Here is a 19670-nt window from a genome sequence, read left to right on the forward strand (position 1 = left end):
GATGGAGAAGTTTGGATTGGTAAATAGTGGCCTCTAGAACCAGACTGATTTAACCTGCTGTTCTGCTAGTTATTTAGTAGTTTCCTGTCCTTTTCTGTCATTACTAGCTGCTGAAAGGGCCGAATTGGTACTTTCCAGCACCCAAGGCCGCTGCCATCACCTGCCGCCACCACCACACAATATCATTCTGTCTGGTTTACCTGGAGGAAAAGCCTGTTTTATGCCTGGTACACACAATCCAAATTAACATCAGGCAGAATCAATTTCCAATAGTTTTTTTTATCAATTTTCTGATCACTTCTATAAAAAAATCAATTCAGCCCGCCAATCTGATGGGATTTTGCATAGTGTGTACAAGGCATTAGTGAATCGTGTAGATTTGTGTATGTTTCCTCTCAGTTGATTGTATTTTCTGTCAGCGCAGTGAGTCTCACAGTAGTGAAGTAGCAGAGCTGAAGGCAGATAGAGAAGTGTTCATCTCCCTCTTTGCTCTACTGTAATCAGTCCTGTTGCTCAGCTATGTAAATGTAAATTTTTATGACCATTAATGCAGCTTAAAAACAGATCAATAAAATGAAGCCTCTGTGGGATATGATTGGTGCATTTTCAAGCTGCATACATTTGCATAAAAATTACCATAACAATCTGCATCAACTCATAATTATTTGCAGTTCAGTGTTCATCACTAGCTTCTGAATTCACTGTTTGGGATGTTCAGCCAGCATTTATTTGTTCAGGACTGTCAGTGTGTTCATGCATAGTATCATTTTTACCTTTTGTTTCCCAGTGCTGTCTAAGAACACGAAGCCTATCCATACTACCATCCTGAATCCACATGTGCATGTTATTGGGGAAGATGCAGCCTGCATTGCTTACATCCGACTTACACAATACATTGATGCCCAAGGGCGACCTCGTACTACGCAGTCAGAAGAGACAAGGGTCTGGTATCGCCGAGAGGGCAAGTGGTTGAATGTCCACTATCACTGCTCTGGAGCTCCAGCTGCTCCCCTCCAGTGAGGCACCGGTCCAGGTAGGAAGAACCAGATTGTTTTTCCACGAGAATGAATGATAGGTGTGGATTTTATATATATTTTTTCACTTTTTTTGTTAAAGGAAATACTTTTCTTCAGTGGGCCACTCACTGGCACACTCAGGATGAATGCAGAAATAGAGATCAGAGCAGGCTCTGTTTCATCTTGGCAAAAACAATAATGGAGACACACCGAAAACAGTGCTTTAAAGCGGTGTATTAAGGAACAATGAACAGTAAGGCCCTTCCTCAGATGTCCATGTCAATCCCAGAATTTCGTATAAATTCTCCCACAGGAAGTCAAACACAATCTGTGACACACTCATCACAAAACCCTGGAGTTTAACTTCCTGTGGGAGGGTTTTTAAAGCATTTTGGGATTGCCACTGTACTACCGGATGAAGGCCTTGGTCCAAAACATGCGGTTAATTGCTCCTCAGTACACTACTTTGAAATGTTGTCTTTGGTGTGCCACCTCCATTTGCTTTTTCTTGGACTATTGTCCCTGGAATGGTGTACCAGGAGTGAGGTGTTGGCACCGCCTGGACCTGCCTGCACTTAGACGCTGTTGCACAGCGTGATCTATGAACTTTGTTCTTTTCCATCCTATCCTACTGTGGCTTTCAAATACCTTTGGCTTTATATTTGTATATAATCTCAGTATAAATCTGGCAGCGCTACTTGTTTGCCCATTACTGTAGATGCTGCTTGTCCAGGTTCCTGCAGGCCCCTGCCATCCCTAAAATTCCAATTTATCATGGGTCCTTTCAGTATGATACACTGCCATTAGGGCTTATACACACGGAGTTGCAGTGAGTTTTGACTCCCTGCACATAGGGCTCTATTCATAAAACATTTGCGGAAAAAAAAATCTCGGAGGGAAATACACCGCATCGGTACTTTAGACTTTTTTGTGCTAATTCATAAAAATGTTTACACTTGCGATAAAAATCTGGGAATTCCCGCACTAAACTAGCGGTGCTGGCTGAGTTGGTACATTTTCTCTGTGCAGAGGCAGTTACTATAAAGGAGGCAGCCCCAGCATCCCTTTACATGTATATTTTTTTATACCGATTCAGAGAAGATTCAGGGCAAGGAGAGGTTAAAAAACACAGCCTTGGTATTCCGGGATGCATTTTTTTTGCTCTGCTCTCACTGCAGCTGCCTGGGAGGTCTGTCTCTATTAGCTTGGCTGTTAGCCGCTGTCTTATCGCATTATTTAAACAGCCGGGATTCTCCATTCACATTCCGCCTGTTCTAATCTTTATGAATTGACATGTAGTGACATGTGTTGTGATAATTACCACATAAGGCGGTAATTTCCCGCACTGCTCAGGAATTGTAGCTTTTCATGCGGAAACAGCTTTTATGAATGGACACTTTTTGTTAAATGGTCGGTAAAGTTAGCTGTTTTGAGCATTACCGCATGTGGGAATGCTTTATGAATAGAGGCCATAGTGTGCATTTTTCATGGGTAAATTAAAGTCTATAGACTTTAGACTTATCATACACACTACTAGTTTCAACTCATTGGGAGTTAAACTCATGGAAATGTACAGCAACTCACAGACTCATTCACACCCATGAATGTCAGTTAAATCATGTGTGTATGATGATCTGCAGATCTCATAGACTATCATTGCAATTTGCAGGAATGGATTTTTGGCAGGAACAGATCTTTTGCAGATACTGATCTTTTGTGTCTGTACAGCATCTGTGTGTGCAGCATCTTGCAAAGATTTTTTTTCTGATGTGGAGTTCAGCTCCATAGAAAAGACTGTGTAGAGTATGGCTCTCATACTACTTGAAGGGTGGTAAGATTGGTCTGTGATCTTTCATTTTCCAAAGACTATAGTCTGATGTGTGTATGAGCCTTTAGTCTCAGTGTTTTATTTTAGACCACACGTTTGTTTGACACGCCTGGACTAGTGTGAATGAGTCATAAGCTGAATTGCTTAACTCTCTGGGCGATACAATTACATCGCCCAGGAGGGGGCGCAGCACTTTTTTTTTTTATTATTTTTTTTTTTAAATCATGTAGCTAGCCTAGCGCTAGCTACATGATAGCCGCTCTGCAGCGGCATCCCCCCACCCCCTCCGATCGCCTCCGACGATCAGCGAAAGTAGGAGATTCCGTTCAGAACGGGATCTCCTGCTTGGCTTCCCCCGTCGCCATGGCGACGCTCGCAATGACGTCACCGACGTCAGAGGGAGTCCCGATCCACCCCTCAGCGCTGCCTGGCACTGATTGGCCAGGCTGCGCAAGGGGTTCGGGGGGCTGCTTGGCACGGCGGGTAGCGGTGGATTGGCGGCGATCGGAAGTTATACACAGCTAGCAAAGTGCTAGCTGTGTGTAACAAAAAAAAAATTATGCAGATCGGCCCACCAGGGCCTGAGAAATCCTCCTGCGCAACATACCCAGAGCTCAGCTCGGGATTATCGCCCAGGAGGTTAAAAGGGAACCTGAAGTGAGGAGGATAGCTGATTTCCTTTAAACAATATCAGTTGCCTGGCCGTCCTGCTGATCTTCTGCCTCTAACACTTTTTTCCATAGACCTTAAACAAGTATGCAGGTCAAATGTTTTTGACAAAAATCTGACTGGATAAGCTGCATGCTTGTTTCAGGAGTGTGATTCAGACACTACTGCAGCCAAAGAGATCCGCAGGACTGCCAGGCAACTGGTGGTGTTTAGAGACCCAGAGACAAACTAACAGTTTTATACATACCTGGGCCTTCCTCCATCCCCATCAGCCTGGATCGCTCACACGCCCCCGTCCTCCGCTGCCTCTGTCTGCCGGTACTGGGTCCTGTCATTTTGGCCAGTCGACGCAAGTGCAGTGCGCTCCCTCCGTACTGCGCAGGCGCATGCGTACAGAGCCGGAGGGAGCCTCTGGTCATGCGGAACTTTGGTCGGGTCCGGCGGAAGTGACAGGACCCAGTACCGGCGATAGAGACAGCGGAGGACGGCGGCGTGGGAGCGATCCAGGCTGATGGGGCTGGAGGAAGCTCCAGGTATGTATAAAATCTTTTCCTATTTTTTTCAGTAGCTTAGTCTCTGGTTTCCTTTAAACAATAAAATGGGAAATAAATATGCCAGTCTCCATACACCGCTTGATACAGGCGTTCTTTAAAGGGACACTTAAGTCAAACAAAAAAAATGAGTTTGACTCACCTAGGGCTTCCAATAGCCCCCTGCAGCTCTCCGGTACCCTCGCCGTCTCCCTCCTATTCTCCTGGCCCCGCCAGCAGCCACTTCCTGTTTCGGTGACAGGAGCTGACAGGCTGGGGACGCGAGTGATTCTTCACGTTCCCAGACACATTAGCACCCTCGATGCTGCTATATGGTATATGATATATGCTATAGCAGCATAGATGGCGCTATTGTGGCCAGGAACGCGAAGAATCACTCGCGCCCCCAGCCTGTCAGCTCCTGTCACCGAAACAGGAAGTGGCTGCCGGCGGGGACAGGAGGATTGGAGGGAGACGGCGAGGGCGCCGGACAGCTGCAGGGGGCTATTGGAAGCCCCAGGTGAGTAAAACTCATTTTTTTTGTTTGACTTAAGTGTCCCTTTAAGGAACGCACATCACAAAACATTGTAGCTGCAGTAATGTTTTTTTTGTGAATATCTGATATCGATGTGATGCCATAAAATAAAATTTCTATAGAATCTAAATAACCTTTTTGTTTTCTTTTCACCAGCTTCTCCACTGGAAGAACCTCTTTTCTGTCGAGCGAATGTGGATAGCCCAAATGCTGGCAACAGTCCTATTCGTTCGGAAGTTTTAAAAAAGATAAAAAGTAAATAAAAATGAAAAAAAATTAAAATATTGATGCCGGCAGTAGCCAAAAATGCACGAAAACCCTGCATGCATTCTGAGGCTGAAGCAGCTGCTGGCTAATTTGTTGTATTTCATGGATCCATCGTGTCTGTTCCTGCTGTATGGAGGTGTTTTTAAAGTTTCAAAATGAGCAAAATTAACATTAAAACGTATATATATAGTTTGTTGAAAACCAGGCTGAGGATTATGCGGCTGCTTCTAGAGAGATGGTCAGACAGCCACCCGAAGCGTCAGTTGGGGAGAGGAAAAATAAATTAAGATGCGATGTACGAGAAAAGATGCCTAGACCTATTCACTGAAAAAGCTACTGGTTCATAACTGCTATTACAGGGAAGGGGATTTGTAGACCTGAAGACTGGTGTCTTCATTAATTATTATAAGTATTGACTTGCTACAGTGATACGATAGAAGCCACAGCGGAGGTTTTTCATTTCAATCTCCTCTTTTTGTTCTTTAAACTATTGAAACCTTCCAGCTGTTGTTGTCCAGCATCTTGTTTTACCTCCAATGTAGCAGTGAGCTGGAGCCATTCTTTTCCTCCCAACTGGCTACTAGAAGAGAACTTGGTCTATGTTTAAGGGAATGGGCAGGGAGAACTATTACAGAGGTATAAAGCTATATATATAATAAAAAGGTATATATATGTACATCCTGCAGAAGGAACATTTCATTAGTGGCAATGTTAATATTAATTTTTGGTATGAACTCTTTGGAGAACATAAATGAAAACTAGAAACTGCCATGTTTTGGGAAGCGTTTGCGCATAGACACTTCCCTAGTGGTAAATGTAAAGGGGCTGATATATTTTCACAGCGATAAAGCTTTGTGTACTATAAAGCAGATTTGGTGATTGTCTGCTTATACGTCATGAGTGGTCTGTCATGAGTGAAACAATACACTGAACTCGAATGCGTAGAGATGTATGCATGTCTTTCTATACTTGCCTGCACCTTCAAAACTGTGTGCTCTGATGGCCTCTCATTTTCTTGTAAGAGGGTTAACAGTGTCTGATGACTGTCTTTTTTGTTTCTTTTTTTCCTTTTTAACAAAGTCAGGTTTTTACATTCTTTTGTAAAGCCCTCTGCTTTCCCTTTATACACCGTGTCTGAAATTGCTTACTCCTCATCCTGCAAAATAGCATTTAGATCTAAGAGAACCGCTCGAAAGTTCCTAAATTTTACTTCTCCGGTTGGAGAGTTTGGCTCCCTTTGTATCTTAACTTATGTAATGTAGGTGATTTTGCATATCAGGAATAGTCAAGCATACTGAAAATGCACAAATTATTATCTGCCTTTTCTGATAGGAGTCTATAACTATTCACTTCATCATTAAAACATAAACTGATGTAGAAAATCTAATGTTTTCATTAGGTTAGTTTTTCTCCACCTAAATGTAAAAAATAAAATACAAAAAAAAACAAAATAAGTTTGTAAGGGACGGAGTTTTCAGAAGTTTACAGATGGGAAAGAAGTTGTGAAATTTGCCAGTGTTGCACAATTTGGACTTTTTCAAAACCGTTTTGATAGGTGCATGTCATGGTATGTCAATTTCACTTGTAAAAAACATGGTAGTATGTTGGGCATACTAAAGACATTGTATTTGTAGACATTTGCACATGGCCTAAGCATGTTCTCTAGAATTCCTGAGATGACCAGTGCAAGGTGTAACAAAAACTATTAGATGGCTAAAGTATTAAATCAGATATTGGATAATTATGAAAAGGTATGGAGTTAACACAAATCAGTTTGGAATGCTTGTGTGAAATTTATAAGAGCACACGGGGAGGGATGGGTAGGGAGGGGAGGCTTTTTTTCATGGTTTTCGGGGAGAATGAGGTTTTTCTTTTTGTTTTGTTTTTTATGTTTAATTTTTATTTAAAAAGCACTAAATCTTAAAAAGTCAGGTTTTTTTAACCATTAAACAAAAGGGAAAACCATACAAAAAAAAATGCAGTTAAGAAAAGTTATGCATGTCTTATTTAGGTCTGCTCCGTCACTGTCTGTTTACTTGATTAATAACCAGAAAAAAATTGCTCTGTACTTAGTGCATCTTTCTAAGAACAATAAAAATTATTCTTTATATTTTTAGTTTTTTTTTTTTTTTTGCACTCTTTTTGGGGATTTTTTTTCTAAGTTAATTAAAACAAAAACTTAGCTGGGTATGGTCATCCTCTGACAAACCAGTACCCTTCTAGCATTGTTACTGTTATCTTATGGGGCTAATGTAAGCATAAATATATAATATATATTATAAATATCACATTTTAAACAGGACTTGGGAAGGTGTTTGATGCAGAATCCTTGCATGATAATAGAAAAATAAAACAATTACCCTGTGTTTGTTTGTTCTGAATGTTGGTAGATCTTCATAGCTTTGTTATATTGAAACCTTGGAAGAAGGTATTTAATAAAATAACATTTAAACCATGCTCTCTGTTTGTCTCACAATAATGTTCTTGTATTAAAATACTGTGTTGATAAAATTGGAATAGGAATTTTTTTCTTGCTACTTAATTTGTATGTTTTTATGTTGGATACACATGTACACACACATACAAGATGCTCATCTGTCCCAGAGTAAAATGCCCTATTAACTTTTTTCCTTCGAAGTTACATAGTTACATAGTTATTTTGGTTGAAAAAAGACATACGTCCATCGAGTTCAACCAGAGAACAAAGTACAACACCAGCCTGCTCCCTGAAATATCCCTGTTGATCCAGAGGAAGGCAAAAAAACCCTTACAAGGCATGGTCCAATTAGCCCTAAAAGGGAAAAAAATTCCTACCCGACTCCAGATGGCAATCAGATAAAATCCCTGTATCAATATCACTAGGCATTACCTAGTAATTGTAGCCATTGATGTCTTTCAACGCAAGGAAAGCATCTAAGCCCCCTTTAAATGCAGGTATAGAGTTTTCCATAACGACTTCCTGTGGCAATGCATTCCACATCTTAATCACTCTTACTGTAAAAAACCCTTTCCTAAATAAATGGCTAAAATGTTTTTACTCCATGCGCAGATCGTGTCCTCTAGTCCTTTGAGAAGGCCTAAGGACAAAAAGCTCAGCCGCCAAGCTATTATATTGCCCTCTGATGTATTTATACATGTTAATTAGATCCCCTCTAAGGCGTCTTTTCTCTAGACTAAATAAACCCAGTTTATCTAACCTTTCTTGGTAAGTGAAACCTTCGATCCCACGTATTAATTTTGTTGCTTGTCTCTGCACCTGCTCTAAAACGGCAATATCTTTTTTTTGTAATGTGGTGCCCAGAACTGAATTCCATATTCCAGATGTGGCCTTACTAGAGAGTTAAACAGGGGCAATATTATGCTAGCATCTCAAGTTTTTCTTTTTCTTTTAATGCATCCCAAAATTTTGTTAGCTTTAGCTGCAGCGGCTTGGCAATAATCGCACTCAATGCCAAGCCGCTGCAGCTAAAGCTAACAACATTTTGTTGTCACTTACAGTATTATTTATCACTACTAGTACATATATTAATGGGGGATTATCCTTTATTATTTTTAGAAGCATGCCCTGGAATGGACTAATGTACTGCCATCCAGGGAATAATTTTGAAAATAAATGAAGTTCTATGAATGCCCGATGAGGAGTCGAACTATTTCAAAACCCATCACAGCTATCAGATTAATATTAGATACTGGAAGTATCTGCTTCATAGGAAAAAGTATATTTAGAGGGGCATTATTTTCTGGAACAAATGTACAAGTTATACATACTGGTACACTGTTTGTAGTTTTCAAAGGAAAATTTACTACAAACTGCATGCAAGTTTAAATCATTTGCTACTATATCAGTGATGGCTAACCTTGGTACTCCAGCTGTGGTAGAACACATGAGGCAGTGCAATACAGCTGGAGTGCCAAGGTTAGCCATCACTGTACTAGATTGTTTATCAAGCATCTTGTGGTGTGAGCTCCACAATAACATATCTGTGGTTCATCCAGCACATTTGAAATTATGCGCAAATATGTGACTGTGACTACAGCTGCTTTTTTCTTAAGGCGATCATTACTGATATTTACTACTGCACCCAGTTAAAAGCTAATATGTGCCTATTAGGGTGTCTATATGTAAATCAGTAAAAAACAAAACAAAAAAAAACAAAAAAAACCCTACATTTCAGTTATCAGATGCATGGTTAAAGGTGGCCACACACAATACAATAAAATGATCCAATTTTACTGCCATTCGTTTTTTGAGCAAGAAATCTGATAAGATTTCTCTCTTTTATATAATGCATTCGAGAGTGGTGGATCTTTCTGATCAATTTTTATGAAAACTGAATGGTGTAGGGTAGATCAATATATGTCAATATACACCCAAGGAGTTTTCTTAGTTTTCAATCATCTTTTTCATAATTGGGGAAAAATTGAACACGTGTGTGTACATTGATTGTAATATTTGAAAAAAAACAATCTGACCAATAAGAAAAATTAATTGTAATCCTTAAATTGAAAATACATTTTAAAAATACTTAATATATCACTGTCTCTTTCTAGAGTTGGGCCGAACCTCCGATTTTAGGTTCGCGAACCGGGTTCGCGAACTTCCGCGGAAGGTTCGGTTCGCGTTAAAGTTCGCGAACCGCAATAGACTTCAATGGGGATGCGAACTATGAAAAAAAAAAAATTTATGCTGGCCACAAAAGTGATGGAAAAGATGTTTCAAGGGGTCTAACACCTGGAGAGGGGCATGGCGGAGTGGTATACACGCCAAAAGTCCCCGGGAAAAATCTGGATTTGACGCAAAGCAGCGTTTTAAGGGCAGAAATCATATTGAATGCTAAATGACAGGCCTAAAGTGCTTTAAAACATCTTGCATGTGTATACATCAATCAGGTAGTGTAATTAAGGTACTGCTTCACACTGACACACCAAACTGTTCACTGAACAGAACAGGTATGCAGTGGCGGGTTCACTGAACAGAACAGGTATGCAGTGGCGGGTTCACTGAACAGAACAGGTATGCAGTGGCGGGTTCACTGAACAGTACAGGTATGCAGTGGCGGGTTCACTGAACAGTACAGGTATGCAGTGGCAGGTTCACTGAACAGGTATGCAGTGGTGGGTTCACAGAACAGGTATGCAGCCAGGGACAAGCTAAGCCTAACTAATCTTTCCCTATGAGAGAGAGTGTGCAGCAGCTCGCCCTACTCTCACTAATGCAGGCACACGAGTGACCGTAATGGCCGCCGCTGCCTGCCTTATATAAGGGGGGTGGGGCTCCAGAAGCTAGTGTAGCCTAATTGGCTACACTGTGCCTGCTGACTGTGATGTAGAGGGTCAAAGTTGACCCTCCATGGTGCATTATGGGGCGAACCGAACTTCCGCAAAGGTTCGCCTGCGGGACGCGAACGCGAACCTTGGAAGTTCGCATGGAACCGTTCGCAGGCGAACCGTTCGGCCCAACTCTATCTCTTTCCCTGTCCTGGCGTACCCGACGGTCCACACTACTGCACTGTAAGGGAGCATCAACAGTTTTGCCACACAGCTGTATTCGCCAAATCTACCCCCCAGCGGTTTTCCCTATAGCGCACTGAAGTTGCTGTAGCACCTGACATCACCACAGCTCACGCCAGTGGCCTGTAGAGGGGACCTTTATGTCCTTTCTCTACAGGCATTGCTGGGTTAGGGGCAACTGCGTATTTATGAGACCTGCACATGTTCTCTGTGCTTAGGCAGGATCAGTGCTCCATATGAGGAGAGCCTCACACTGCATTGTGCAATTGTGAGCAATGCTTATAGAGACGGGACAGAAAGGTCTCTGCTGTGTCGATTTAATTGGCTCCTGAATCTGTCATCAATGTGAGCCAATCTCATTGGCTCATATTTATCACAGCTTTGGCTCCTTACTGGCTCACACAGCTCTGCTGTCATAGAGATGGCAGTGTGTGTGGCCTGAGGTGACAGGTGAGCGGCTGTAGCAATTAGTCGGTATGCGCTGGTTTCTGGTACCAGCAGTCTCTGGTCCTTAAGGGGCCATAGACTGCTGGTACTGAAGGGGTTAAAGGAGTTGATAGTTTTTTTAGTTCTTTCCTAAAAAAGACTCTTAGGAGAGCAACCAGCTAGCACCTGCACAGCAGACCTGGAAAACAGAGTGAGGATGGTTATGGCCTGCTGGCTCTGAAGGTGGTTGCAAGTTATTGCAACCACACTTTGGTATAAGATGGTATGATATAGTTGAAATGTTTATACACACAAACAATACTGCACCACTGGGCTCCTGGTCTCTCTCATTTCTCTAGACTCTTGGAGGTTACTGTTAACCACCAAGAATCACCCTTTTACTAATACATTATTTTATACACTGTTTACTTTTTCTACAGCCTTTCACAAACTATTTTGATATATTTTTATTTATATAATATAGCTACCAGGTTATTTTGCAGAAAAGAAACTTCATTTCTCCTCCTGTTTTACAGGGGTTGCACATTTCAGGGAAGCTGTGTAGGCGTGGGGGGCAGAAGGACAGGCCATTGAATAATTGGGGGGCAGAGTGGCTAGCATATTCTTGCCTTGCTGCAGAAAGGTCACAGTTTCAAATCTGGGCCTAAAGCAAACCTACAACAATGTCTTCTTTATTTCTAACTTTATTTCTGCTGCACTCAATTTTAAAAGCAAGACTGCAAAAAGCCCTTGGTACTTCTGCATCTAAGCTTCGACATATGACGACCTCTCTTTCACCTGACTATATTTCACGATCACATAATGGTGTACCTCCACAGAACTCCACTTTTCAATTCGCCCCATAATATACTTACACAATACATGTATGACACTACCCTAGAATATACTACACATGACCCTTCACCCCCACATTAGTGACACTACTACATATGATACTGCACCACAGATGTTTCACATGTATGCATTATACCTAGAGATATCACACTGTTTCCCCCCTCCGCTGCACTACTCTTGCAGATATGATGCTGCACCCCCTACTCATGTTACACCCACACAAAACTACAGGGGGGAGGGGAATTGTGGGAAGGGTCAGAAATCGGTGTAAACAAGGCTATTGTTAAAGAGAGTCTGAAGCGAGAATAGATCTCGCTTCAGACCTCATAGCTAGCAGGGGCATGTGTGCCCCTGCTAAAACGCCGCTATCCCGCGGCTTAACGGGGGTCCCTGTCCCCCCAAATCCCCTCCATAATGCGGGGGAGCGTTTCCGCATTGGGGCAGGGCTAACCGCCGCAGCCCTGCCCCACGCGCGTCTGTCAGACGCGTATCTCCGCCTCTCCCCCGCCCCTCTCAGTCTTCCTTCACTGAGAGGGGCGGGGGAGAGGCGGTGATGCACGTCTGATAGACGCGCTGGGAGGCAGGGCTGCAGCCGTTAGCCCTTGCCTCCAGGAAGAGAAATTTAGCGACCAAGTCTGCGACCAACTTTTGCGGGGGGTGGGTTGGGGGTCAAGGGACCCCCGATAAGCCGCGGGATAGCGACGTTTTAGCAGGGGCACACATGCCCCTGCTATATATGAGAGCTGAAGCGAGATTTAGTCTCGCTTCAGTGTCTCTTTAAATAGGGTGGCTTTTTCATTTTTTTTTTTTATTCTCTTGTGCAATCTGCTATTATTAAACCACCTTGCATTAGCCTAGTTTAACATGTAGGTAGAGAGATGCCTCCTAAACGTTGTATTCCATGTTGCAGACCTTAAACCTCCCTGGCATTATTATTATTTCCAGATTTAGAGTTTAAAAGCAGTGCAATTTTTTAACAAGCTTTTAGACCCCAAAAATGAAAAAAGAAAAACATACTGCAGAGCGATCTTCAGCAGTTCCTGCATATAATTCACTCAGGATTAACGCAGCTGCGGATTTCAGTCCCGAGCCTTATTCGGGATTACCACAGAGAAGGTTAAAGGGCAACTGAAGTAAGAGGGATATGGTGGCCATATTCATTTCCTCTAATTAAAACAATACCTGTTTCCTGCAGCTCTGCTGATCTATTTGGCTGCTGTAGTGTCTGAGTAACACCAGAAACAAGCATGCAGCTAATCTTATCAGAACTGAAAATTTCAAACATCTGATCTGCAAATGCTTATTCAGGGGCTATGACAAAGTATTAGAGGCAGAGGATAAGTAGGACAGCCAGACATCTGGTATTGTTTAAAAGGAAATAAATATTGCAATTTCCATATCCCTCTCGCTTTGGTTGGCCTTTAGGCTGCTTTCACAGTGGGGCGTTACAGGTGCACGTTAGAGCAGCCTGTAACGCAGCCCAACTCACAGCAATGAAAAAATCAATGGGCTGTTCACAGTGCCCACGTTGCGTTGGAGTGTAACGCTGCATGTTCAATGAAAGTGCAGCGTGCTGTGCGTTACTCTTATGTGGCTGCGTTTGGATGTTTGCACATGCTCAGTACTGTTTTTTTTTAATTTGCTGCATGCGCCGTTTTCGTTCGATAGTATGTGTCAAAAAGTACACATCACGGACACATTAAGAGATGCATAACGCGGCTCTATACAACGTCCAACTTCAATGCTAACATGCGTTGCGTTAGGGGCACGTTATGCAACCTTAACGTCGCATGAAACGCAACTTAGTGTGAAAGAGCCCTTAAAGTCAACCTGTGAGGTGTGTGCAGTCTTCCAAAATGCATACTTGCCTTGGGAGAGGGAAAACTCTGGATCCCCCTACAGGCTATCCAGTCATCCTCCAATTAATCCATCCAGCGTTGAGACAACCAAAGCACGGCCGCTCTGACTCCAGCAGAAGAAGCAGAGCCCAATCAGGTCCATGCTACTGCGCAGACATTAGTACCGATCCAACTGGGCTCAGCTTTTTCTGCCGAAGTGGGTCCATGCTAGTGTGCATACACGAGCCATTAACAAGTGGCTTTGGTGGAGTCCCAGCACTGCCACAGGTAGGAGGAGGACAATGGGGAAAGCCTCTAGAGGGAATACCCCATAAGGCACTTTTTTTTCCTCCCTTACAGATACACTTTAAAGGAAAACTGAGGGGAGTACAATATGGACCCTGTCATTTATTTCCTTTTAAACAATGCAGGTTGCCCGACTGTCACCCTCAATCCTCTGCCTCTAATACTTTTTAAAATGAACCTCCGGACTAAAAATCGACTCAGCAGCACTGAAAAGGCCTGGTGTTTCTTTAACAGTTTCACAGCATCAGAACTTTGTTTCTCTTATCCAAGCCTCATTTTTAGCTGCACAGAAGAAAACTGCCCGGGCTTTTTTCCCCTGATGCTGTGCAAAGCATGATGGGATTTCTGATGTTGTTGCTCTCGTTCTGCTGTTTTGGTGCTTTTTTTTTTTTACATTTTGAATTTGACATTTGAAGCCTAGCGTGTGCAGCTGGGAGGGGTTATCAGGACACAGGATCCCCATGTAAGAGAATCCCTCTCTCTGACCATTGCCACTGTACACAGGAAGCATGGGTAAGTTCCCACAATGGGAAAAGTTGGACATGGCTTTGAACACTTAGACAAAACATTTGTTTTTAATGCATTTTAATCTGAAGATGGTGGAAAGTGAAGGATGAGTGGTGCAAGATGCTGTGTAGGTTACATTTAAGAGATTGTGACCTCGGAGGTTGGAGAATCTTGTGATTGTGCAAACCTGAACTGCGTTGGAGCGTGGGAGTTCTAAAACGGTTAGTTAAAAAGGAGGCTACAAGGCAATTTTTTGTTTACGTGATATCTGCTAAATACCAGCCACCCTAAAGAACTGTTGCAGGGGCTTTTATCAATTCTTACTATGACTTGGTAAAGGCTGCAACGTATTGCTACTCACTCAATAGCAGAAACATGTTTAGTAAATCTAGTCCAGGTTGGCCATATCATTCAGGGTCTGCAACCTGGGTGTAATTCAGGGCCAGGACATTAGACCTGCTTTTCCACAGGTGGCTAAACTGCTTTCTTGGCTACAGGCACCATTCAGCTCCAACTGCATGCAGCTGAATGGCAACGTTTCTCAACTACTTTAGCTTTTAGGCTAATTTCACACCAGGACGTTGCGTTAGAGGGGGCGTTAAGGTCGCATAACGTCCCCCTAACAGAACGCCTGGTGGTGCTGGATCTGGACGTCAGAGTGAGCCGCGTTGTGCAGCTCACTCTGGCGTCAGTGATGCCGTGATGCGCACTCTTGTGCGCATGCGGCATCACGTGGTCCCGCCGGCCAATCGCCGCACAGAGCGGCCGCTCCAGGAAGTAAACACTGCACGTCATAACGTGCAGTGAATATTAATTAGCCATGTGCCTGGCCGCTCTCCGCTCCTCCCCCACATTACTGAGCATGTGCAAGCAGTCTAACGCGGCTCAGCCGCGTCCAAAGTACTGCATGCAGTACGTTGTCTTGTGACGCAGCGTTACAATGTAACGCAACGTCCGCACTGTGAACAGCCCCATTGATTTTTCATTACTGTGCGGTGGGCTGCGTTACAGGCTGCTCTAACGTGCGCCTGTAACGTCCCACTGCGAAACCAGCCTTAGGGCATAGCTCCTACATCCAAAAATGCATGCTGGCCGTAAGCTTACAGGAAGCCAAAAAAAGACTTGAGGCCATCTTGTGGCCAAATAGTAAAACTACAGCTACATACTTTTTTTTTAAATGAATAGACACACTTTTACATTTAAAATTAATGGTTTATCTCCCATAGACCTGAAAATACTCAAAATGTTTAATTTAAAAAAAATTACAATAACTAAAACAAATGGTTACCTAAGGGTCGGAACTTTTTTAATATGGCTGTCAAGAGCATATGTTACTATTATTTTTTAAATGATACGCTTGTAAATAGTGATGGACGCAAAACTGAAAAAAATGCACCTTTATTTCCAAATAAAATATTGGCGCCATACATTGTGATAGGGACATAATTTAAATGGTGTAATAACTGGGACAAATGGGCAAATAAAATATGTGGGTTTTAATCATGGTAGCATATATTATTTTAAAGCTCTAATGGCTGAAACCTGACAATGAATTTTTTCATTTTTTTTCCTTAATATTCCCATTAAAATGCAGTCAGAATAAAATAATTCTTAGCAAAATGTACCACCCAAAGAACGCCTGATTGGTGGCAGGAAAAACAAGATATAGATCATTTAATTGTGATAAAGTTATTGGCGAGTGAATGGGAGGTGAAAATTGCTCGGATGCATAAGATGAAAAAACACTAGATGTGTGATGTTAACCACTTCAGCCCTTATTGTTTGACACGTGGTGGCATCACCCAGCAGTAAAATACTCTCATGTCACATCTTGGACAGGCATCCCCTCCATGGAGTTGCATCTGAGCACTAGCAATTGGGCTGTCAGTGACCTGGAGCAGCTTACAGGTGTGAATTCTCAGCCTTCAGCTGCCTGTATAAGGCACCATTCACGCTTTAGAGCGCAAAACAGTCGCCAGAGTTTTGCAGGAGTGATTTTTCACTGGGCACTGCAGCGTTTTTCCCTGCGATCGCATTTAGTGCTTATATAGCACTTAAACCCAATCGTCTGAAAATGGTGCAGGCTACGTGTTTGCGTTTAGCGATTTGCATTAATCGCTGGCGATTAACGCAAATCGCCTAAGTAAGAACGGGCCCATAGGGTTTCATTGCACTAGCAATTTTATAAGCGCTAGTGCTTGAGCATTTTGCCCAAATTGCCGGCAAAACGCTTTAGTGTGAATGGGGCCTCAGAGGTCCAACTTTTGCACCAAACCATGCAAGGTGGGTGTGATCCGTTAATCATCTACTGATTATACAGTCAATCTCTGGTTATAGTATAGCGAGATACAACTATATAATAGTTTACTAAACTGTCACCAGGCCCCGACCATACACCTGTATAAATATACAAGGTATACTATATCGGAATTGGTCAAACTACTTGGCCAGGTCCCTTGGAGTTTACTATAAAGACATTTACTGTAAAATAGATCTGGACAAGGTTATAATGGCAATAAGTGTCAAAATAAATGTTTTGCAGAGAGCTTATGAGAATGTAAAAAATAAAAACATTTAGAAATTATTCACTGGTCAGATTTTAAAAATAATAGATAAAACATACATCAGCTATATGAAGAAAAAGCTCTTAAGCAGTGGTAACTACTGTTTACACAAAGGGAGAAAAATCTGCACCTGAGACGATTACTACATTGTTTTCATACTGCATTGTAAGTCCGCTATTAAGAGCGTCAACTTATTGGTGCAGAGGTGGGGTAGTTTTATATCATGAATATGAAATATTTAGGAGCCAAAGTCATTACCAGGTATTTATTAGTATTTAGAATGCCCTTTTAAGTACAGGTAGTCGCCGGTTAAAGATCGAGATAGGGACTGTAGATATGTTCTTAACTTGAATCCGTTCTTAAGTCGGGACGTTTGCAACCGCTTCTTCAAACTTCCCCCACGGAAATTACATCATCGCGACAGCATCCGGCCGTTCGTATTGGCGGGTCGTTTGTAAGTCGGGCGTCTGTAATCCGGGGACTACCTGTAATTATATATTTTTTAGGACATTAGTAATGATTGTTGTCTTTTTGCAAAATATCTAATTTTTCTTTACGATTGTTTTTGGTCACCTTTAGGCCCCGATCACACTTGAAATTGCAAAACACTAGCGATAATCGCAGAAAAATCACTCCTGGTAAACGCAGAAAAATCACTAAACAAAGTAGCGTTTTGGGAGCAATCACGATTAGCGGTTCTATACATGCTAATCGCAATCACTCCAGAAACTCTACAGGTAACGCAGCTGTAATTATCGCAAACTGCCCGCGATCGCGGCAGTGAGAACACTGCCATAGGATAACATGGGCTAAGCGGTTTTAAAATACGTTAGGTTTGAACGAGCCCTAAGGCTGTTATTGCAAACTCTGTAGCTATCAGTCTTTAGTAATAAAATACACTTGCCTCATAGAAAACTAGTATATTCGTTTTTTGGGGGGGTCAGTCTGTCTTCTTTCTAATACTTATTCCTTTTGTGAACTACATTTCTTTCTTTTGCCACAGTTGTATTGGGTATGGACATGAGACCGGAGTTGATCAGGGGACAACGTTGTGTCTTGAGTGTAGCAGACACCTGCAACTACTAATGAAATTTAATTTTTAACTTTGATGTGGAAAGTCAGCTGCCAAAGGGCTTTTGAGACACCTTTACCAACTTATAACTACTTTCCCCATTACATGGATACGGAAACTGACGCAGTAAGGGCACCTGGAAAAAATATTTTTAGTTTTTATGATACACAGGTATAATTTTTCCCTTGTCGATGGTGACTTGCGCTGCATAGAATGGATGATGCTATTGTACATCACAAAGAATTGTTTAATAGGAAATATGCCTTGAGTGTTCTCTGAGAAATGTGTAGAAAATATGCCTGTTCAGGTCTGGAGGGTTTCCCAGCCATACAGGACAACGGAGAGCAATAGTGGTGACTGATCCAAGAGCACAAGTGCATGGACACATTAAAATATAAACTGTACAACTGCAATTACATCTTACGCCCTTGTACTAAAATGTAATTACCGGTAGTTCATTACTTTTACAGACAAAATGCTGCTAAAAAATGCTGGTGTTTTGCATGAAAGGAAGACATTAAACAATCCAATGAATATTTCTTCAAGGCCCATCTAAGTGTAATTTTTGTTTAATTTTAAAGAGACACTGAAGCAAAAAAAAATATATGATATAGTGAATTGGTTGTGTACTATGAATAATTACTAGAAGATTAGCAGCAAAGAAAATATTCTCATACTTTTATTTTCAGGTATGTAGTGTTTTTTCTAACATTGCATCATTCTATAATATGTGCAGATTACACAACACTCTGCATTCAAAATGAGTCTTTCAGAGCAGTCTGTGAAGTAATGACCTCTCCTCTAGCAGAGAAAAGTAAACAGTCGTGGAGAGGGCTGTTATCTGACTTTTATTATCTCAACTGTAAGTGAACTAAGACTTAGTCGGAGAGTTAATGGCTTGTTTGCATAGAAATAACAACTGGAGTTTCTTAACTCTTCCTGTACTGAAAACATTAAGATCAGATACATCAGTCTAATTGTTTCATTTCTTAGCTGTACTACACATACAAATCATAATATCATAATTTTTTTTTCGCTTCAGTGTCTCTTTAAAGGGTACCATAACTGACATGTGGCATGATGAGCTGGATAGAGTATTGTTTAAATTTGTCACTTTTAACATTTTGAAACAACAGTTTGAATCATGGCCGTACCAGTAGGGATAAGCGAGCACAGTTTGCAAAAAGGGAAACTATACGTGTTCGAGGTGGGTTCTGTGGCAGAAAGGGTTACTGTACCTGTAATGACGGCCTCTTGCTGCTGCGTTCCATCCTCCCGATTCTTCCTTCTTCACAGGCTATGGAGAAGATGAGACACAGAATATTATATCTCACTTTTCTCCTGGTGGAATCAAGGCTACAGCTACTAAAGGCATGCTCACCGGGTGACCAGGATCATTAGGGAGCCTTGCCCAAAGACACCTTACTGTTTTACATACTGGCTTGAGCTGGGATTTGAACCTTGGTAAAGGGCTCGCTTATGTTTGAGGAGGAGGCTGTAGAGAGGGTTAAATTTACCTGTGTGACTGCCTCTTCCTGTGGTACTCCACGTTATGTACCAACCTCTCGACACTTCACATGACCCCTTCTAAAACACTTGCTGTTACAGTTTCACTTCTCACACATCCCTAATAGCCAGTACCTATTTAAAAATAAGTCAAGTTTACCCCCTACCACTCCAGGGTAAACCACACAACATGCCCTTAGCGGCTGCACATCTCAAGAACTTTAAGTCTGACAGGAGAAA

At 42.1% G+C, this 19670-nt stretch overlaps 1 protein-coding gene and 1 long non-coding RNA gene across 23 annotated transcripts in view; one reads left to right on the plus strand and one right to left on the minus strand.

Annotated features, from left to right (window-relative positions):
- CAMK2G (calcium/calmodulin dependent protein kinase II gamma) overlaps positions 1-7302 on the plus strand; it is a 375935-nt gene extending 368633 nt beyond the window's left edge. For all 22 annotated transcript variants that reach the window (XM_068257960.1, XM_068257962.1, XM_068257961.1 and 19 more), the window contains 2 exons: positions 788-1033; positions 4735-7302. In XM_068257960.1, coding sequence (XP_068114061.1) covers positions 788-1020 — 233 coding nt within the window. In that variant the 3' untranslated portion in view covers positions 1021-1033; positions 4735-7302. The remainder of the gene's footprint in view (positions 1-787; positions 1034-4734) is intronic.
- Positions 7303-17103: 9801 nt separating this feature from the next.
- Positions 17104-19670, minus strand: part of LOC137534629 (uncharacterized) — a 39060-nt gene continuing 36493 nt past the window's right edge. The window contains exons 2-3 of the long non-coding RNA XR_011024377.1: positions 19163-19221; positions 17104-17337 (exon numbers count right to left, since the gene is read on the minus strand). This is a non-coding gene — a long non-coding RNA (uncharacterized lncRNA). The remainder of the gene's footprint in view (positions 17338-19162; positions 19222-19670) is intronic.

This window comes from Hyperolius riggenbachi, chromosome 10, assembly GCF_040937935.1.
Source record: "Hyperolius riggenbachi isolate aHypRig1 chromosome 10, aHypRig1.pri, whole genome shotgun sequence".
Lineage (NCBI taxonomy): Eukaryota > Metazoa > Chordata > Amphibia > Anura > Hyperoliidae > Hyperolius > Hyperolius riggenbachi.